The sequence below is a fragment of the Strix uralensis genome, chromosome 21, assembly GCF_047716275.1.
Source record: "Strix uralensis isolate ZFMK-TIS-50842 chromosome 21, bStrUra1, whole genome shotgun sequence".
In the NCBI taxonomy this organism is placed as follows: domain Eukaryota; kingdom Metazoa; phylum Chordata; class Aves; order Strigiformes; family Strigidae; genus Strix; species Strix uralensis.
In genome coordinates this window covers 6,605,485-6,622,376 of record NC_133992.1, presented here as the reverse complement: position 1 = coordinate 6,622,376, position 16,892 = coordinate 6,605,485, and the positions used below count along the sequence as shown (strand labels likewise).

General features: G+C 46.2%; 2 protein-coding genes across 15 annotated transcripts in view; one reads left to right on the top strand and one right to left on the bottom strand.

Annotated features, from left to right (window-relative positions):
- The first annotated feature begins 8,608 nt into the window (after positions 1–8,608).
- Positions 8,609–16,450, top strand: DYNC2I2 (dynein 2 intermediate chain 2). Its single transcript, XM_074891068.1, has 9 exons — positions 8,609–8,786; positions 9,496–9,750; positions 10,493–10,602; positions 12,349–12,506; positions 12,933–13,042; positions 13,663–13,830; positions 14,261–14,493; positions 15,294–15,451; positions 16,030–16,450. Exons 1-9 carry the CDS (start codon positions 8,709–8,711, stop codon positions 16,266–16,268), a joined length of 1,509 nt encoding a protein of 502 aa, XP_074747169.1. The 5' UTR covers positions 8,609–8,708; the 3' UTR covers positions 16,269–16,450.
- Positions 16,434–16,892, bottom strand: part of SPTAN1 (spectrin alpha, non-erythrocytic 1) — a 52,127-nt gene continuing 51,668 nt past the window's right edge. For all 14 annotated transcript variants that reach the window (XM_074891057.1, XM_074891054.1, XM_074891059.1 and 11 more), the window contains one exon: positions 16,434–16,765. In XM_074891057.1, coding sequence (XP_074747158.1) covers positions 16,640–16,765 — 126 coding nt within the window. In that variant the 3' untranslated portion in view covers positions 16,434–16,639. The remainder of the gene's footprint in view (positions 16,766–16,892) is intronic.

Below are 16,892 nucleotides of genomic sequence, written 5' to 3'. Positions count from 1 at the left end.
TTGCTACTTATGCATTCCCCACCACACATTCCTCCCCTCTTCCCCTTCTCACTGTCCCTGAATTCTGCCAGTGCAGTTGTGGTTTTTTTTTTTTTTGTGTAACCCCATGTTAAATTGAATCAGGAAACTGACTTTAATTACAAATAGTCCCCATAAAAAACATTTATTTTTAACTCTGACTAGTACCTGATCTGGTTCCCTGGTGCAGATGCATGAACAACGTTACCCTCAAGAAAGAGGGTCCCACAAAGGCAGGAATGAACAAGGAAAGGGTAAGGAACACGTTGCATAAGTCTTGCTTACTTAGAAGAGGTGTGTGTTTGTCAAATTGTGCCCTTAACTTAGCCTAACCATGACAAGGTTGTAATTGTAACTTGTGTGAAAAAAACCAGCAAAATTTTTTGGTAAGTTTTGTTTAAATTAACACAAGCAAGTGGAATCTATCAATAAACAAGAGCTGCTCTGCCACCGCAGGTGATGCTGTAAAAGTTTTCAAAGTAGAATTTGACATCACTGGCAAAAAGTCATCCTTCCCCTTTCAGATTCAAAAATAACGTCTGTCAGAAACACATAAAGGAAATAACCTTTAAACTCCGTGTTTGCTTTTGCAGTGGTATGACTGGAAAATAATTTCATCTGCCTTTGCAAGGGGGGGGGAGGGGGGGGGCTGGTGTAAAACAAAGTAGAGACCATTTCCCTCCCACCACAGTCGTACATCTATTATCTGACTCACCACTTCTGGGACTCCTTCTGGCAGCACTGGTTTTATTGCACTGAAAATTCAAGCATGTGAAAATATTCCCTATTTTCAGGTTACTTTGTTCACTGTTTCGTTCAGGTCAGTATTCCTTCCTTTAGAGGTTTGGAACTCAACATTCAGTAAGTGCTGGATATTGCTGTTCTTAAGCCTTGTGAGAAGGACCAGCACAGTGGAAAGGAAGGGGGGAGGGAAGGGAGAAATGAAAGGGGAGGAGAGTCCATATCTGAAGAGAGACTCCAGACTAGAGAAATTTTACTGACATCCATTCAGTTTCCAGCAGGGTCTCCTTCAAGGGCTTTTACTGAGATCCAAAGGCCCTTGCAATTCACAGAGGCATTTACATGCAACGTTGCCCTCTGGGAGTTAAGGTATAACTGTACTCCTGGATAATAATAACAAAGAATACTACCAGACTCCTATTGAAATGTCAACCAGGCACTACTGTTGTAGAAAGTAACAAAGAGATGCTAATATAATTAATTATGAAGCCTCAGTACCCTCATTAACACATCTTTAGTGCCTAGATCTTTGAAAATCAGCTGTATAAAGTGACTGTCAGAGTTAATTCCTTATAAATTGCCTCCTGTCACATCCCAGCACTGCTGCAAGTTCTCTCGGGCCCTGTTGATGCTAAGAAATCTCGGGTTTCTTTTTAGTACTGATGCAGTTATACTGGTGTTATTAAAGGTATAAGCTGTTGCATAAGCAGGAGTTTGTCAGGCTAGAATAGAGCAAAATAAAAATGCCTTTAGTCAACCCAGCTTCCACAGTTGGTAGCATAAATAGGAAAAGTTTCAATCAATTAAATGGAAAACTAAGGACAAAAGAAAAACAGGAATGAAAGGTGTCACATAATTTGGCATTAAAATGTTTCCGGACCTTTTTTTAAATTTGAGGATCGCAGCCAGTTTATAGCTCTCCCTCCTCCTACTGCCTTTACGACAGCATTTCAGCTCCAGGCCTCATTCCAGTGCATCCTCCCTCCCCACCACTCCTACTTACAAATATATATTTCAATAGACTTAGGCTACATGGAGTTCCAAAACCAGCATGTAATTGGTGCAATTGTCTTTTACACTTCTCCACAGAGAGCCACATTCATGCCTTCTTAAGCCCTGTTTTGTCATGTTTTCACTCTTTTTTTTTTTTTTTTTTTTTTTTTTTAAAGTTAGACTGGCATCAGTACTTGTGTTGGGAACCCTACATACACACTAAAGAAAAAAGTTACCCAGACTGGCTATATTGGTGGTTCATTCTGTTATTTCTGAGTACCAGACTACTCTCCTGTCATTCTCCTAAAAGATAAAGGTGCCATCTCACAGAAGCGATAAAAAGAAAGCGATCATTACAAATCACTTGGCATTTTCTGCAGCAGTCGAAACACTCACACTGACATATCCAATTTGTCTATACAAGATTTCTGCTTCCCTTAATCTTCCATGTGCTTTTGAGAAGATGGTAATCTTTCTGCAGTGCATAATTTTGTAAATCTCTGTGTGTGTGTGTGTTTGTATATGCTCCAGGATCCTTTGGGATCCTTGCTATACTTGGGATAACAGACCAATCAAAATGGATATTTTTATTTGCCATTTCAGAAATGGCTTTCACACTAAGGGTAAGATGATTTTGCCAGTCTAGCTAAACTGGCAATTTGCAAACTCTCTAAATGGAGGTGAAATTTATATCAATAAAAGGAGTCCTTGCAAATCTGGCTTTCCTACTGCATTAGTTAACATCATGGTAGGAACATTATTTTATTCTCCACTCTTAAATTACATATCTATATCCCAGTAAAGCTATGATCTATTTATTTATCATTCAGTGTTCACAGAAATAATGTATAAGAAATTAAAATAAATAAATAAATAGATTTCTGAAGAGCGATCAAGAACTATCATGCAGATTCTGCTTGCTTGCTTTACATAAGTACAAATCTGATGATATTGAGTGGAATGTAACTACTTATTTCTGAATGTCCTTTTTTGAAACAACACTTCTACAAAGAATAGCCATTTCTATTCAGATGAGTAATACCTGTCCTCAATGGTTTTTGACGTAGCCAGTTGCTTTACACATACCAGTTAAAATTCCAACAACTGTTCTGAGATGCTATAGACATAGTATGAGTTGAGGAAGTGATGTACAGAACAGATAAATAATTTTTACTCATACATAGTTACCGAATATGAGATTAATTTAAGGTATCTCAGCATTTTCTTCCATGTTGTCAGCGCTGCAAAGGGTCAGCTACCTTTTAAGAATGGCATGCCAGATTGTACTTTTATTTCTGAGATTAGATGGTGGGCATGCTGGTACAAACTCAGCAGGAACTAGAGGCTGCTGAGTCTAAAAGGAGAGAGACCCTGCCAATCACCTTGTTGACAGCATCAAGCCTCTGTCCAAGGCAGAGGCTCCCAGCTGCCACCGGATTCGGAGCACCATGACAGCCAGGAATTGGGATCCTGAGCCTTTCACGGATGCCTCTTTCGATATGCCATGGCTCTTGGCCCTGTGCCAGCTCTTGCTTGCCATTCAGAACCCGCCAGCGGGGTGTCTTTGCGCCCCTGTGGTGGTAGCTTGCTGACACCTGCCACAAAGCAAGCTTTCCCTGTGCTCCTTCCCACTTTGGTTACAATTGACTAAAATCTTTGTCTTATTATCAGTGTAGAAATCAGTATGGGATAGGCAATACCTGTACAGTGCAAGAAATCATACCTATAATATTTAATAAGGATCCCCCAACTCTAATTCTACAAAGCATAACAGATCTATGATTTTAATGGCGATGGATTCTTTTTATAATGCATCGTGTCTCTAGGTGTAACAGAACTTCAGAAATGAGGCAACGTGTTTTCTGCCTAAATTGAAAATACGGTTTTAAAGCAAAAATGGTGCAGCATTTGCAGGGACATTTGGGAGAGGAAACAGGGAAAAGGAGGTCAGAAATTAGAGATGATGTGTGAGCCTTTTATGAACGGCCCTGGAGAAGCAATAGCTGGAGGATTCACACAGCCTGAGGTAACCCACCGAGTCCACACAACCCTCATTAAGCTACTGAGCATCTGACTGGTTACATTGACATTGTGTTCTTAACACTGAACAGTTGTGGTGGGCTTTCTTTCCTTCAGGTTTAGTGAATCTGTGAATACCTGATGTTTTAAAATCACAAATCTCTAACAAAAAGAAGTAAGATGTGTACATTAGCAATGCATCCACAAAATACGTATTGGATATGGTTGAAACACTGCTCTGCAATTTAGGAATGTGGGTCCTGTTCTGTCTGTCACAAATTCCCAGCATGATTGGGTAAGTCATCGAACCCTTAAACCTGAAATTTTCCCTGCCAAAAAATGGCACCAAGAGTTTTTTACTAAAGGTAAAATAAATGCTTGTGGTATATTCTGAGATGAGGAGCATCACAGGTAACACTGCAGATAAACAGACTTCAGTCAACTCATGACTTCCTGGTCTTGCATTTGAACTCCAAAATCACCACCTACAGTAGTGCAGTAGGGTCCTGCTGTGGCTAAAAACCTTTGGAAACGAGCTGTACCAGGCAATTGGTGAAACTAAAGAGGTGTCCTTTTAAATAATGCTGCAGATGTAAGGGGCTTTTCAGTAATTTTCCTTCTGGGTAACATCTCGATTATTTTTCCCTAGAGGTATTTCCATTTAACGCAAACCTCTGAGCCTCAGTGAGACTAACTTCTAGATCAGTAGAGCAAACAACCTCACTCTAAAGCAAGTGACACTTAAGACCTAGTTCAGAGCTAAACAGTAGGGGAATAACGGATCAGGTATTGTCTGTACCCAAGTAACAAGTACAAAATGTCAGCATAAAGCCAGTTCAAACTCTATATTGCATACTTGGGTTAATTCAAAGGCGATACAGTACCCAGGCCTGGGTACCCTTAGTACCCAGGCCTCATCCAAACCTAATTTGTCACGCTAGGCAATCCAGTAGTGCACAGGTTTGAAATGAACAATCAGAAAAACAGAATTAGGTCTCGCTGGTTATACTAGTTAGGGAGACAAGTAGGTTCTGGAGTGATGATTCTTTGCTACAAACCCTTTCTATTGCTTGAAGAGTTTTCTTGTTTGGCTGTGTTTTGTTTTCTTTTTTGATAAATGAGAGTATGTAAAAAGTTCTGTTCCTCTGAACAGAACCATCAGTCAGTAAAAGGCGATGCCTTTGATCCCATTTCAAGCCCCTCACTGGCAATCTAAGCCCCCAGAGCACTCTCAAGGCCAAGATACTCTGTTCTTGTTTGAGCTATGCATGTTGTTTTCTTCATCCTTCCTTACTTGCATCTGTTTGGGGTGGAGGGAATGGAGGGGAAGATGTAAAAGGGGAAGGGTCAGTTATCTCTCTCTATTTTTGGGTACAGACTGCTGTTTTGGCTGTCTGGAGCCTCAGCAGAACTCAGTTGTTCCATTTATCACAAATAGAGGGCGGCTACTGCACCCACTAGTGGGTGAATTTTTACTGAGATGTAGCTTAGAATACTTGTTTTGCTCCAGGTCAGAGAAATCATACCCCCAGTGTGCACGCTTATTGTTGTATCTTACTCTTTCTTCTGATACTTTCTCCCCACACTTTCTCTTTACCCCAATATTCTCTTGTTCTTGTTTGTTTTCTGATGCTGGTTAGCTCCATTATGGGAAAGCAAAAACTTACTGATACTTTATCTCATGAAATACAAAGAAGAAAAAGCACAGATCAGCACTGTAGTAATAATAGCCACTTTAGACACTTAGTAGCCTCAGGCTAGTAACAACCCTCCTGCAGTTATCTGTGATTTTACCTTATTTCCAGTGTAGTGTTACTATGTCAAAACAAAAATATCTATGTCTCTGATACTGCTATGCCAGAAAGAAAAACTGAAATACTGTTGATATACTGAAACCCTAGAAAATCAGAGATACTGGAATAAAGAAGGATTAAACTGCACTTACTTAGAACAGTCATCTTCTGGAGCTGTTTGCTCCTCTCTCATCCTCAGGGAAGAAGTAGTCCAGACATGCACCACATTACGGGGAACATGTACTACATTTGCAGTAACTTTGCATATTGCCTGCTGAAAAATTTGGTTTTGGTCTGTTTCACATATTCAAATTCCAGTTTTCTTATCTCACTTTGCCATCTCATAACACACAAACTTTTATCCTTAAATTCCCTCTGACAAGTTATTTAAAGTTTTTAAATTGCAGTTTGTGCTCAGCATTTTTATTATGATGCAGACGGTATATAAATTCACGCTTGTAATATTTACTCTACCACCAAACAGTAATATTCCTTGGCAGTTCTAATCATACCAATTAAAGGTAATTTAGTGATGACTTAAGATGATCTATTTATAGATGATAGATCTTAAACATTAAGAACCTCTTAAAAAAACACTCTGCTGTTGGGTTCAAATATTTAGTATCAGTTATTCAACACAAAGTAAACTGAGATTAAAAAATCCTCCTCCTTCCTGTATTTAGTGATTCGCAGTAGAAAAACTCATTCAACAATGCTCGCTTTATGTACTTTTAATAGGGTTGGTGCATTTGAATAGAAAATATATTTATTTCACTCATTAAGGGATGGATTATCTTGTCACTGTTTTGCATCTTCAAGCTGGTCTCTTACAAAATCAGCATTTCTCAGTAAGCGCCATACTAGGATTTCACCAATAACAGCAGCAGAGAACTGTTTTACGATATAGCAGTTGAGGTCTTGAATGAATACACTGAGACAGAACATCAAGTATTTTCTCCAGAGAAGGGCCTGGAATCCTGCTGTGACAAAACCAGTACATTGTTTCCAGTGCTCTTATGTCTTTTACAGCTGCTTTGTAAATGGATGTTTAAAACAAGGTGGAAACAGAAAGCTGAATGAGAAATGAAGAGTGAAGTAGTCTCAAACCCACGGCTCCAGACACCTGGTTGAAAATCTAAAGAAGAGTTCTAGAGCTGTGGCTTTTGAGATGTTTCACTTGTGTTAAAATTGGTAGAAAAGGACAGCAGAGTATACTTTATCATTAAGTATTGGAATTCACGTCCTGACATTTGACCTGATAAAAAATAAGCCATACCACAAAAAAAGCACCTTAAAAAAAAATAACCTTCTCGGTCAAACCAACGGTCCATGTAGTCCATTATTTACATTATATGGCAGTGACCAAAAGCGAGGTGCCAGGGGCCTGCCTACCGGAGAAGTGGGCTATGAAAGGGGTCAGAGTCGCATCCCATCTCCTGCTGCCACTGTTGGAGCTTCCACACGTACCAGCCACCTCCCACTGCAGGAGATGCCGAACTTGAACTCTGGAAATTCAGATTAACGCCAGTGCTAATCAGAGAGTACAGGGCTAAAAGGACCATCAGGCCCACCCAGGAATGCATTTATGTTCTTAGCTGTACTGTGGAGTATCATGAAGGGCCACACAAACCAGGGGAAGAATCACAGCAGATACACAGTACAGGATTTCAGTTCCATCAGGACTTTTTTCCTGACTTTTGAAGGAGGTGCCACTTAACCTCTTTCTCCTTCAATTTCACTATCTGTAAAATGGCTGTAATAGTTCTTTATCATGAGTTTTATTTCACTATTATTTGTGAAGTACTTTAAATTCCTCCGAAGAACCGTTGCACTCAGCTCTGACATAAATGGATTCACATGTGCTAAAGCAGCGCTACGTCCGTTCTCACGAGCGCCTACTCTGTATCCTGCAATCCTGATTTTTACATACAGGCCAAACTCCTTCCCAGCAACAGCAGGAATAACTCCGCTGAAGTTAGTGCATCTGTGCCTGCTTATGCCAGAGCTAAATTTAGCCTGTGCGTTCATCATTAAGTTGTTCCAGTGGAGTTACAATTAGAAAAAACCCTATAAGCACTGTCATACCTGTTAGGAATAATTACTTAAGGAAGCTGTGACACCAGTAAATGTTTCTGCAGATGACAGTTATCCAGCTGTACCCGCACTGACGGGCAGATGTTGCACCAGGTTAACTACAGCTCTCCGGTGCTCCCGCGAGGAAAGCAGCCCAGCTCCGCCAACCCAGCTGGCGTGCAGCGAGCTCCGAGTGAGGTTAAACTGTAATTCACCCACAGTACAAATTACCATAATTCCCTCATCAAAACCAGCGAACATAAAAAGCAAAGAAATCAAAATGTACCCTGGGCTTTACACACACGTTTGAAGTTGCCTCCCGTACCCTTTTCCTCAGCAAGCTATACGCTCACCAGAGCGGTGTACTTGACACCCCGTTTCTGGCATTACTAATAATTCCTCCTCCGGAGCAGAGCCCCAGGCCTGTGTCCGCGCATCACGGCCTCAGGCAGCGGCGCTCCGCCACGGGCGCCCGCGGCTCGGGCGCGGCCTCGGGGGACTCGTACCGCTGAGCGCTGCGGGATTTTTGCGCCGCCAGTCGCCGAATACCCGATTTCTCCTCAAAAAATCGTTTCCCTCGCACTGCGGCCCGCTCCTCCGCCCCGCGGCTCCCGCCGCAGCCTGCCCCCGCGCTCGGCTTTGTCGCCCCCATCCCTCCGCCAGCCCGGCGCCATCTTAACTCCTGGCAGCCTCTGCGCCCTCTCGCCCGTGCGGCCACTTGTGCCCCCGGCGGCGCGGCGGGACCAGCCGGGGCGCAGCGCGGGTACGGCTGGGGCGGCCGAAGGGGGAGGAGAAACCCCCGCCCCACCTACGGCATTAACAAAGGTACCGGCCGAGGCACCCGCCGGCGCCGGGCCCAGCCCGTACCCCTCTGCCACATGGAGCCGCCACCCGCCCAGCGCCTGCCCTTCCCCAACATGGCACCCGCCCGGGTCAGTTTACCGCCCGCGGACCGGCGTCCCCGTCGCTCGGGGTGACGTCATCTTTCAGCGCCTCGCCCGTTTCCATGGGAACCCGCCGAGCGGGCAGGGGGAGCTCGCCGGGCCGCGACCCCCCGCCCCTCTCGCCGCCATGTTCGCGGACGGGACGGCGCCCGGCGCCGACGTGGAGTCGCTGTGGAGGAGCGCCCGGAGCGCGCGCTGCGAGGCGGTGAGAGACCCCGGGCGGCCCTCGGGGCCTTGGCCTCGGCCTCGCTCCACGCTCTTATACCCCTGGGAGGCGCCGGGCCGGGCCGGGCCGGAGTGGCTCTGCACCTGCACCTCCCCTCCGCCCCCGGGCCTGCTGAAGGGGCGGCCGTGCTCCGACTTGTCCCCTCCGTGCCCGTCGGTGAACCCCCCGCGTGTCCCGCTGCTCCAGCTCGGCCCGGGACGGAGACCTTCCCCGCAGAGAGTTTGCAGAGCCGGTGTCTGCCTCCTGGCTCTGCCCCTTTGCGGCATTTTACGAATTTAGGCCCTTGATACAAATTTGCAAAGAAACACACGTGCAGCTGCCACAAAGCCAGTAGTTTGAGAGCTGATAATGCTGCACTTGTCATCGTGTTTGGTGTTTGCTATTCCCTCTGGAGGCTCGCTGCCTTTTTGCTTTCTCTCATCCTCCCCATTCCATGCTGTAGAGCACACAGCCTGAATTTGACCAGCATTCATGTATCTCTGCCTCATACCAGATCCCGTGAGGGTCACAAATACGTGGCGACACCCGGACAGTTACAGAGGCACCTGCTTTTAACCGTGAACCAGAGGTGTGCAAATGTGCTTGAATGTCTCTCTGAAATGCTGAAAAGGGGAAGATGCTTTGTATGTTTTGTGCAGCACTCTTTTTTTTCTGTTTGGATTATAGACTGTCTGTCTTCTTTTACTAGAAAAGTTGCCAGACTGTGAGAATTTCAACAGTAGAAAGTGCAGCACAGTCTCATACTAGCCGAGATGCTGGCGTGCAGACGGATCAAAGTAAAGATGCTGTCCAAGACTTCCAGCAAGAAGTCCGAGTAGATTACACTAGCCTTCTATCATTCCTTCAGAGAGTGGAGGATGCTGTTATCAAAGAGCTAAATAAAAACTGGAAAAGCCGTGCCTTTGATGGCTTTGAAGTGAACTGGACAGATCAGAAGGAAACAGTAAGTTGACAGAATTCAGACCTTTGTTATTCCCCAAGCAGAGCGGGTTGCAGTCACTCTAACTCGTTAGTTCTGTTTCTTACTGCTGTGATTGTTCTTGCCAGATTCTAATAATTAGAAATTTCTAGTTGTTTTTTCTCCAGCTTTCTCCCTTGCTCGTGGCCTGGCCTCACTTGCTCAAACTGTTCCTCCTGCTAGTGACTGTGTTACAGCAGCTTTGTGAGAAGGAAGCCTGCAGTTGGTGTAGGCTTATCTTTCTCTTTCAGTAGCCCCTTTAGAGCATGCCAGAGTAGCAGGTCGCTCAGAGCAGTTGCAGGCAGTGATTTGGCAGCTCTTCCTACTTAGATTGTATTTGTTTAGTGTACAGTGCTCAAGAGTGGAAGCAATTTGTATCAGTCAGTGCATGTTGGTACCTGTTTTCAAACCATTGCTTGTGAAACTTAGCGAGTGCTGGAGTCATACCTGGGGGGCTGTTGTAAATCCTCATGGCACAGCCTTCCAGAGTTGTCGTGCAGCCTGTGAGAGGTAAATATGTGGCGACAGTTGGTTTGGTAGGGTCATGTGTTGTGGGTTGTTTTTTGCCAATAGGAATTAAACAACTTTTTCATGTATATCTGTGTGCTGCTCGGACAGAGGGGAAGCCAACGCTGTAACCGTACAATCATATGCAGGGGCCTGCACAGATCTCATTTCTCTGTGTTTGGAGGTTATTGCTTGAGTGCTTGAATCTGATCTCTTCCAGGTGTTGTGTTTGCATACGCTGTCATACCCAGAGGCTCAGGATCAAAACTTACAGGTTACCAGTGTCTCTTGGAATGCAACCGGATCTGTGGTTGCCTGTTCCTATGGCCGGTGAGTATCTGAATGGATTGGGAGCGCAGCTGAGCCTGGTGTGACGTCTCAGGCTGACCTGAGTTTCACATACATTCACTTTCTCTGCAGTAATAAACTAGATGTATATATATCCACCTTATGCAAGTTAAATAATTCATATTTAAAGAAACAAAATCTCCAGGCAGTCTTAAGTGATGGCTTTTATTTCTTCTACCTCCCCGCTGCCCCAGAAATGGATACATGTACTCTTATTGCTTTGTTTCTAGATAGATTCTGTTTGGAAAGAAAATGTAAAGAGCAGATGCACTTGCAAATATATGTAGGTGAGGTTTGGAAGTAGGTGCTTATCTTCACTGAAGATCGTGTTGTTTTAATGTGGTCTCTTAGCACCCTGGATGAACCTGGCACCCGTTCACGCGTGCGCCTGATGCCACGGACATGTGCTAACAAACATGTAGGGATTTCTGAAATGAGGGTTGGACAAAACAGTCATCTAATCCAGTGCGTGTCTATAGCAGCCTCTCCTTTCTGTGCCCTACTGCTGCCCTTATTCCTTCTCCATTCTGCTACCATTTCCTTAGATTAAAAGCCCCAGCAAAAAGGATATTAATGGGTGAACGTGTAGGGAAGAGCAAAACAGGGCAAACGTGTATGTTACTTGCTCCTGCTCTTCCAGTCCACAGCTGCTTTCGGATTAGAATGTGGTTTCTGTGTCTGTGGTTACCCTCAGCAGAATTCCCTTCCATGAACTTACACAGTCTCTGTGAATCTGTGTAAACTTTTAGCATCTACTGCATCCTTTAATAAGGAGTTTCAACTACCCCTTGTATGGAAAATTGCTCCTTTTATTTGATCGTATCTCTTCCAATAAAAGGATTAAGAGCATCAAATAGAGGCAGTAGAAGTCAGGCTCAGAATCATTGCTTCCTGTCCTGACCACCAACTGTTCTGTAGATCTCTGTCCTCCATATCATCTCCTTGTAGCAAGACAGGACATCACATTGGTCAGGTGGTGCTAGTGACAGAATACACATAACATTTGGTGAGCATGTGATGAGTGAAACAGGTAGAAATAATGAAATAGAGTGGCAGGTGTCTGTTGGCATCCCAGAGAAATAATTCATGATCCACTTGTGACAAACAAGTATAATGGGCATGGGGACTGGATTGAAATCTCTTGAGCTGGGGTATGTGGCATGATTTGTGCAGGGTCATCAGCACCATTTGGTGGTTGTGAAGAATGTTCTCTGTTCCTGGGGAGGCACCTGGACTTCAAATCATGCTGCTTCTCTCAGGCAAAGCAAGACTTGGCAAGTCTTTTCAGCCCCTATCAGTCCTCCAGGTAATATATTTCCTTGCTGGGTATTCTCAGACCCTGGCTCTTTGAGTGCTTGTTTAGAGGAAATGTGGTTTGCAAATCAGCAGCAATTTGGTCTCTTTAGATTTTTCATTCCCAGATACTTGTAGCAACTTTCTGTATGCGCCCTTTAGATTGTTCCCATTATTTGAATGGTTAATAGGTCTTGGAATAGTGAATCATATCTGAAATTTCCTTGCTGGCACTCTGTTCTGTAAGTACACCAACACGTACTGTATATATACCAGCCTGCAGAGAGGTTTCATCACCTCATGATCCCTTCGCCTCAGTTTTCCTTCAAGCCACAAAGCGGCACATTGAAGTGACCAGTGGGGCATGTCCGAGCTCTGCTAGACTGGGATTCTCTGTGGAACAGACAAGGCAAGACGTAGTTTTCTCTTCTTCAGGTTGGAGGGTGGGGACTGGAGCACAGAGAAATCCTACATTTGTACCTGGAATCTGGACAGAAGAGGGTTGAATCCGCAGCGCCCTGACCTAGTGGTGGACGTTCCCAGTTCTGTCATGGGCCTGGCTTTCCACCCCTCCCAGCCATCGCTGATAGCTGGTAGGTTGCTCTTACCTTAGATCCCATCTGACCTGTACCCTGATTTCCTTCAGCTTGAATCATTGTTTTCCTCTCTCTCAGCTCAGCCTAAGGTTTCTTGCAGAACAATGGTGTTGCAGCTCCTCAGACTGAGGAACTAATGCTCACCAACATCGCTGTAAGTGCAGTGTTGCTTCTGAACTGGGACTTGCTGCTTTTTCAGGGACATCTGCCTTCATATCACCTCCTCAGAGAGATGAGGGAGGGAAGCCCAGGTGTAGGTGGGAAGAGTATCCCTATTTCGGTAGAGCTGCATTTTCTTATACCAGAGCTGACTGTGCCCTGCACAGAGCTGCCAGCCCTTTGAAGCTGGCGGGCCTGTTTCCACCAAAGCTTCATTTTTGGATTTTCTCTAAGGTATTAGACGGTTTATCTTTGTCCTTTCAGGCGGCCTTTTCAGTGGGGAGCTGGTGGTGTGGGATACCAGCAGGACAGAAGACCCTGTGATCTGGAGGACGGGGCTGACGGGTGACACTCACGCTGATCCAGTCTATCAGGTAACAGCAGACAGGGCTGGCGGGGAGAGAGTTGCCATTGCTCTATTTCAGCCCTTCAGTTCCTGTCCAGACAGGCTGCTGCATTTCAGCAGTTACATTCTCTTTTGGTTGGCTATTTTGCCCCAAATCTGGCTACTGAACTCAACACTCACCCTGTAAAAAACTTCTCACTGTTCAGAATAAATGAAGAGGAAGCCCATTCCCATGCTGTAACTGTTTATTGATGCAGCTCACAATGCTCTTAGTGGCTTAAAAATGTAAGTAGCAAATCCTTAGCTGGAAGCCTAACGCTACCCGCTGTAAGCGTGTCCTACAGTCTGGCTTCCTAATGCTTCTTGTCCTTGTGGGGTCCAGTGACTCTGGGAAACCTGTGTATTTTCTCATCTGAAAGTCAGGAAAATGCTGTTTATAGCTATAAATGCGGCCTCTCAAAAGCGACGGCAGGTGAACCACAGAAACTGCTCTGCAGCGTTCAGCCCCGAGCATCCAAGCACATTTCTCCGCTGGCGTTTGCGTGCCAGCTCCCCACAGAAGCTGGTTTGGGACCAGGATCCCTGGCTGGCGCCTGGGCGGGTCAGGGCAGCCGTGACAGTTGCCCTCGTCGCCCTCGTTTGGAACAGGTTACCTGGTTACCTGACGCCAAGCACAGAAACCGCTCCCGGCTGCTGAGCGTGTCGACCGACGGGAAGATCCTGGTGTGGAGGGAGGAGCAGGATGGGCGGCTGGCCTTGGCCGAAGGATTCGCCATGGTGGCTCAGCAGATCCCTCGCAGCACTCAGCTGAAGAAGGTGAGTTCAGCAGCTCCAGGAGGGCTGATTTGACAAAAACACTCTTAATGCTGGAGCCCACATGGCAGAGCTTGCTTTCCACGTGGGAAGGACCAGGAAAAGCCCCTTTAACATTGACCCCCATCTCCCTTCCCATACTGAAATCACTCCTTGGAAGACTGGCAACAGCCGAGGTTTGCCATGCTCTGAAGAGAAGCCACGGGGATGGAGAAGAGAACTTGTTTGTAACAACATTAATTCACACGAATCCCCTTGTAGGAGGGTGCTGCAGAGGTTAACGGCTGAGCAGTGCTACACACAGCGTAGCTGCTGCGAGTTGTGCCGTGAACAGCATGTTGGGGCCCTGGGGGGCTGGTTCATGCGGCTCTAACCACACCTGTGTTTCCCTGGAGCCCCCAGCTCCCACCAGCCTTGTCTCTTTTTCTCCCAGTTCCCTTGGGGAGAGGCAGCCGTGGGTGTGACCTCGCTCTCTTTTTCACACTTCGATCCCCGCGTGTTCGTTGTGGGTGTGGAAGGCGGCTACTCCCTGAAGTGCTCCACTGCAGCAGCGACGCCGGCTCTCCATGGCGCAGGCAGTTCTGTCCCGCTCCGGGCTCCCGCGGAGCTCGCCTTCTCCCCGCACAGTGGGCCCGTCTACTCCGTGAGCTGCTCGCCCTTCCACAGGCGAGTGCTGGGAATTGGCTCCGGTGCTGCACGTTGGACACAGTTATTACCTGGCTCTGAACGTGCATTTTTCAAATAGCCCCCGGGTGGGAGCATGTACAAGTTCCAAAAAAGGGTCACCTGGCATCCGGAACTTGATCAAGTCCCCTCCCGCTGTAGGAGAAACAATGGCCACTGGCTCTGGTGACGCTGCCCACGCGAAGATGCTGCGCGTGGGCACAACATGAAATAGTGTCTGCACCCAGGCCAGGGTAGAGCATTAACACCTTCCTTCGATCATCCTTGACATTAATATTAAAGATTAAATTAAAGACAAGGGGAGGAGCTGAAAAAGTCATTTACTTATCAGTGCTTAAGGGATCTGCTCATCAGAAATCTTACTGGCAGCTGCCTGCATTTAAATCAGCAGCTCACAGCTCTGCTAGGGCAGTGGCCCCAAGCCATGTTTCTGTGAAACATGCTGACAGCCCAGGTTTGCGTTTAATTTGCAGAGACAAACCCAGCCCTAACAATGCCCAGCTCCAGGTCAGCAGTTCTCAGGCATCCCTGGCCCACAACCCACCAGCAACCCTGGGTGGACAACACAAGCCCTCATTAACCTTAATTGAGGGCAGTGACAAAGCTCTGTCTCTACCGACCACATCCCGGGGCACGGCCTGGAAACTGCTGCTTTAGGAAACACACTCAGACCTTTGCCAAGCAGCAGTATCGTCCACGGTCACGTTCCTTTGGTGAATTTTGTTCTCTATCTTTAGCAATAAAGCCAAATCATGTTGTTTCTTGCTTCCTCCCTCCCCCAGGAACCTCTTTCTGAGCTGCGGGACTGACGGACAAGTTCACTTGCACTCCATGTTGCAGACACAACCCATCGTTTCTCTTCAGTTATCGAAGAAATACCTCTTCTGTGTACGCTGGTCTCCAGTTCGACCACTGGTCTTCGCAGCTGCGTCAGGGGAAGGCAAGTAACTGCAGGTGCCTATTCTTAGACAGAAAGTTAAGATTGTGCTGGGTATTAATTAGTACAAGTCAATTGTACTGATTAGCGCTTCCCACAAGCAGAGAGCACTGACCATTGTTTGTACTCTGTAATTAGTGTAACGGAGTAATTTCTAACTCTAGCAGGATGATTTCAGTCACAGTTATTTTTCACTTTCTCCGATACCTTCTGTTGCCACAGCCCTTCACAGGGCTCTAACATGGCAGCGTTACCGTGGCTAAAACTTCTTCCCAGCTTCCTTGGTTTTGACATTTACGTTTAGAGCTAATGGTTTAAAACAAGAACTTTTTCCTTACAGGATTGCCCGAATTTTTGAGTTAAGGAATGGAGATTTCACAGAATTTGGCAAGCTGGTTCTCAGGCCTCTGACAGCAGAATACCCTGTCTTGCAGTGATGTCAGCTGCCACAGCCTAGACCCCATCAGAGGGTGGGGAAACAGGCAAAAAAGAACTTCTAAGTTCCAGACAAGTAGATACTCCTCTGCTGTTAAATTCAAAGTTGCTGCTTTAAAGCTGCAATAAATGTTTCTGGTTTACAGGAGACGTGCACCTGTTTGATTTTGAGAAGAGCTCGCACAAGCCCGCCCTCTCCCTGAAGCAGACCACGGCTGAACGCCCCGTGTACTGTCTAGAATTTAATGTCAAGCAGAGCCGGCTCCTGGCAGCAGGGGATGCTACCGGTGCGGTCAGAGTCTGGCAGCTGAGTTCTGACTTCACCGAGCAGGGACCCAGGGAAATGAGTCGCCTGGAGCAGCTGGCAAGCGAGGTCATGGACTGAGGCAGCGACACAACCGCCTGCCGACGCGAAGCTCGTTACTGCTCCAGCTCCAGGAAAAGTTGCTCACTCACCTCTTCCACAGCGGTGGCCTGAAAAACACCCCGACAGCTGGAGTTTCATCCACGTGACAGTTAAATTTGCATTTAACCATTAAACACAAGATGATGTGGTTCGACCAGTAACTTTTATTGAAGCACACTGCAATATGTTTGTTTTCCCTAAGATTTTTAAGCTAAGCAGTTTAAGGTTACATCATAAAGTAACACTGATTATTGTAGAGCACAAAGAGAGAGAGAGAGAGAGACACATGCAAAGCTATAGTCAGCAAACGTGAGCATGTTCTTTGCATCTTTTGGTACTAGTGTTTCAGATCAATTCACAAAGAGTGAACGTGTAAATTCTATGTAGTCGTAGGCAGAAGGAAGTTCTCTGCCCTTGCCGTCCATGTAGGGCTTCATGTGAGAAATGCAGTAATCGGCCTGTTCCCGGGTCAGGTTCTGAAAGACAAAGACGGGGCGGAGGTGGAGATGTGGAGACAGGAGCGTTTACAAGGGGCCCTCCCCTTCCCAGAGGCACCCACAGCTCGGGGCAGAAGCCAGAGCAGCAGAACTACGCCCGGCCTGG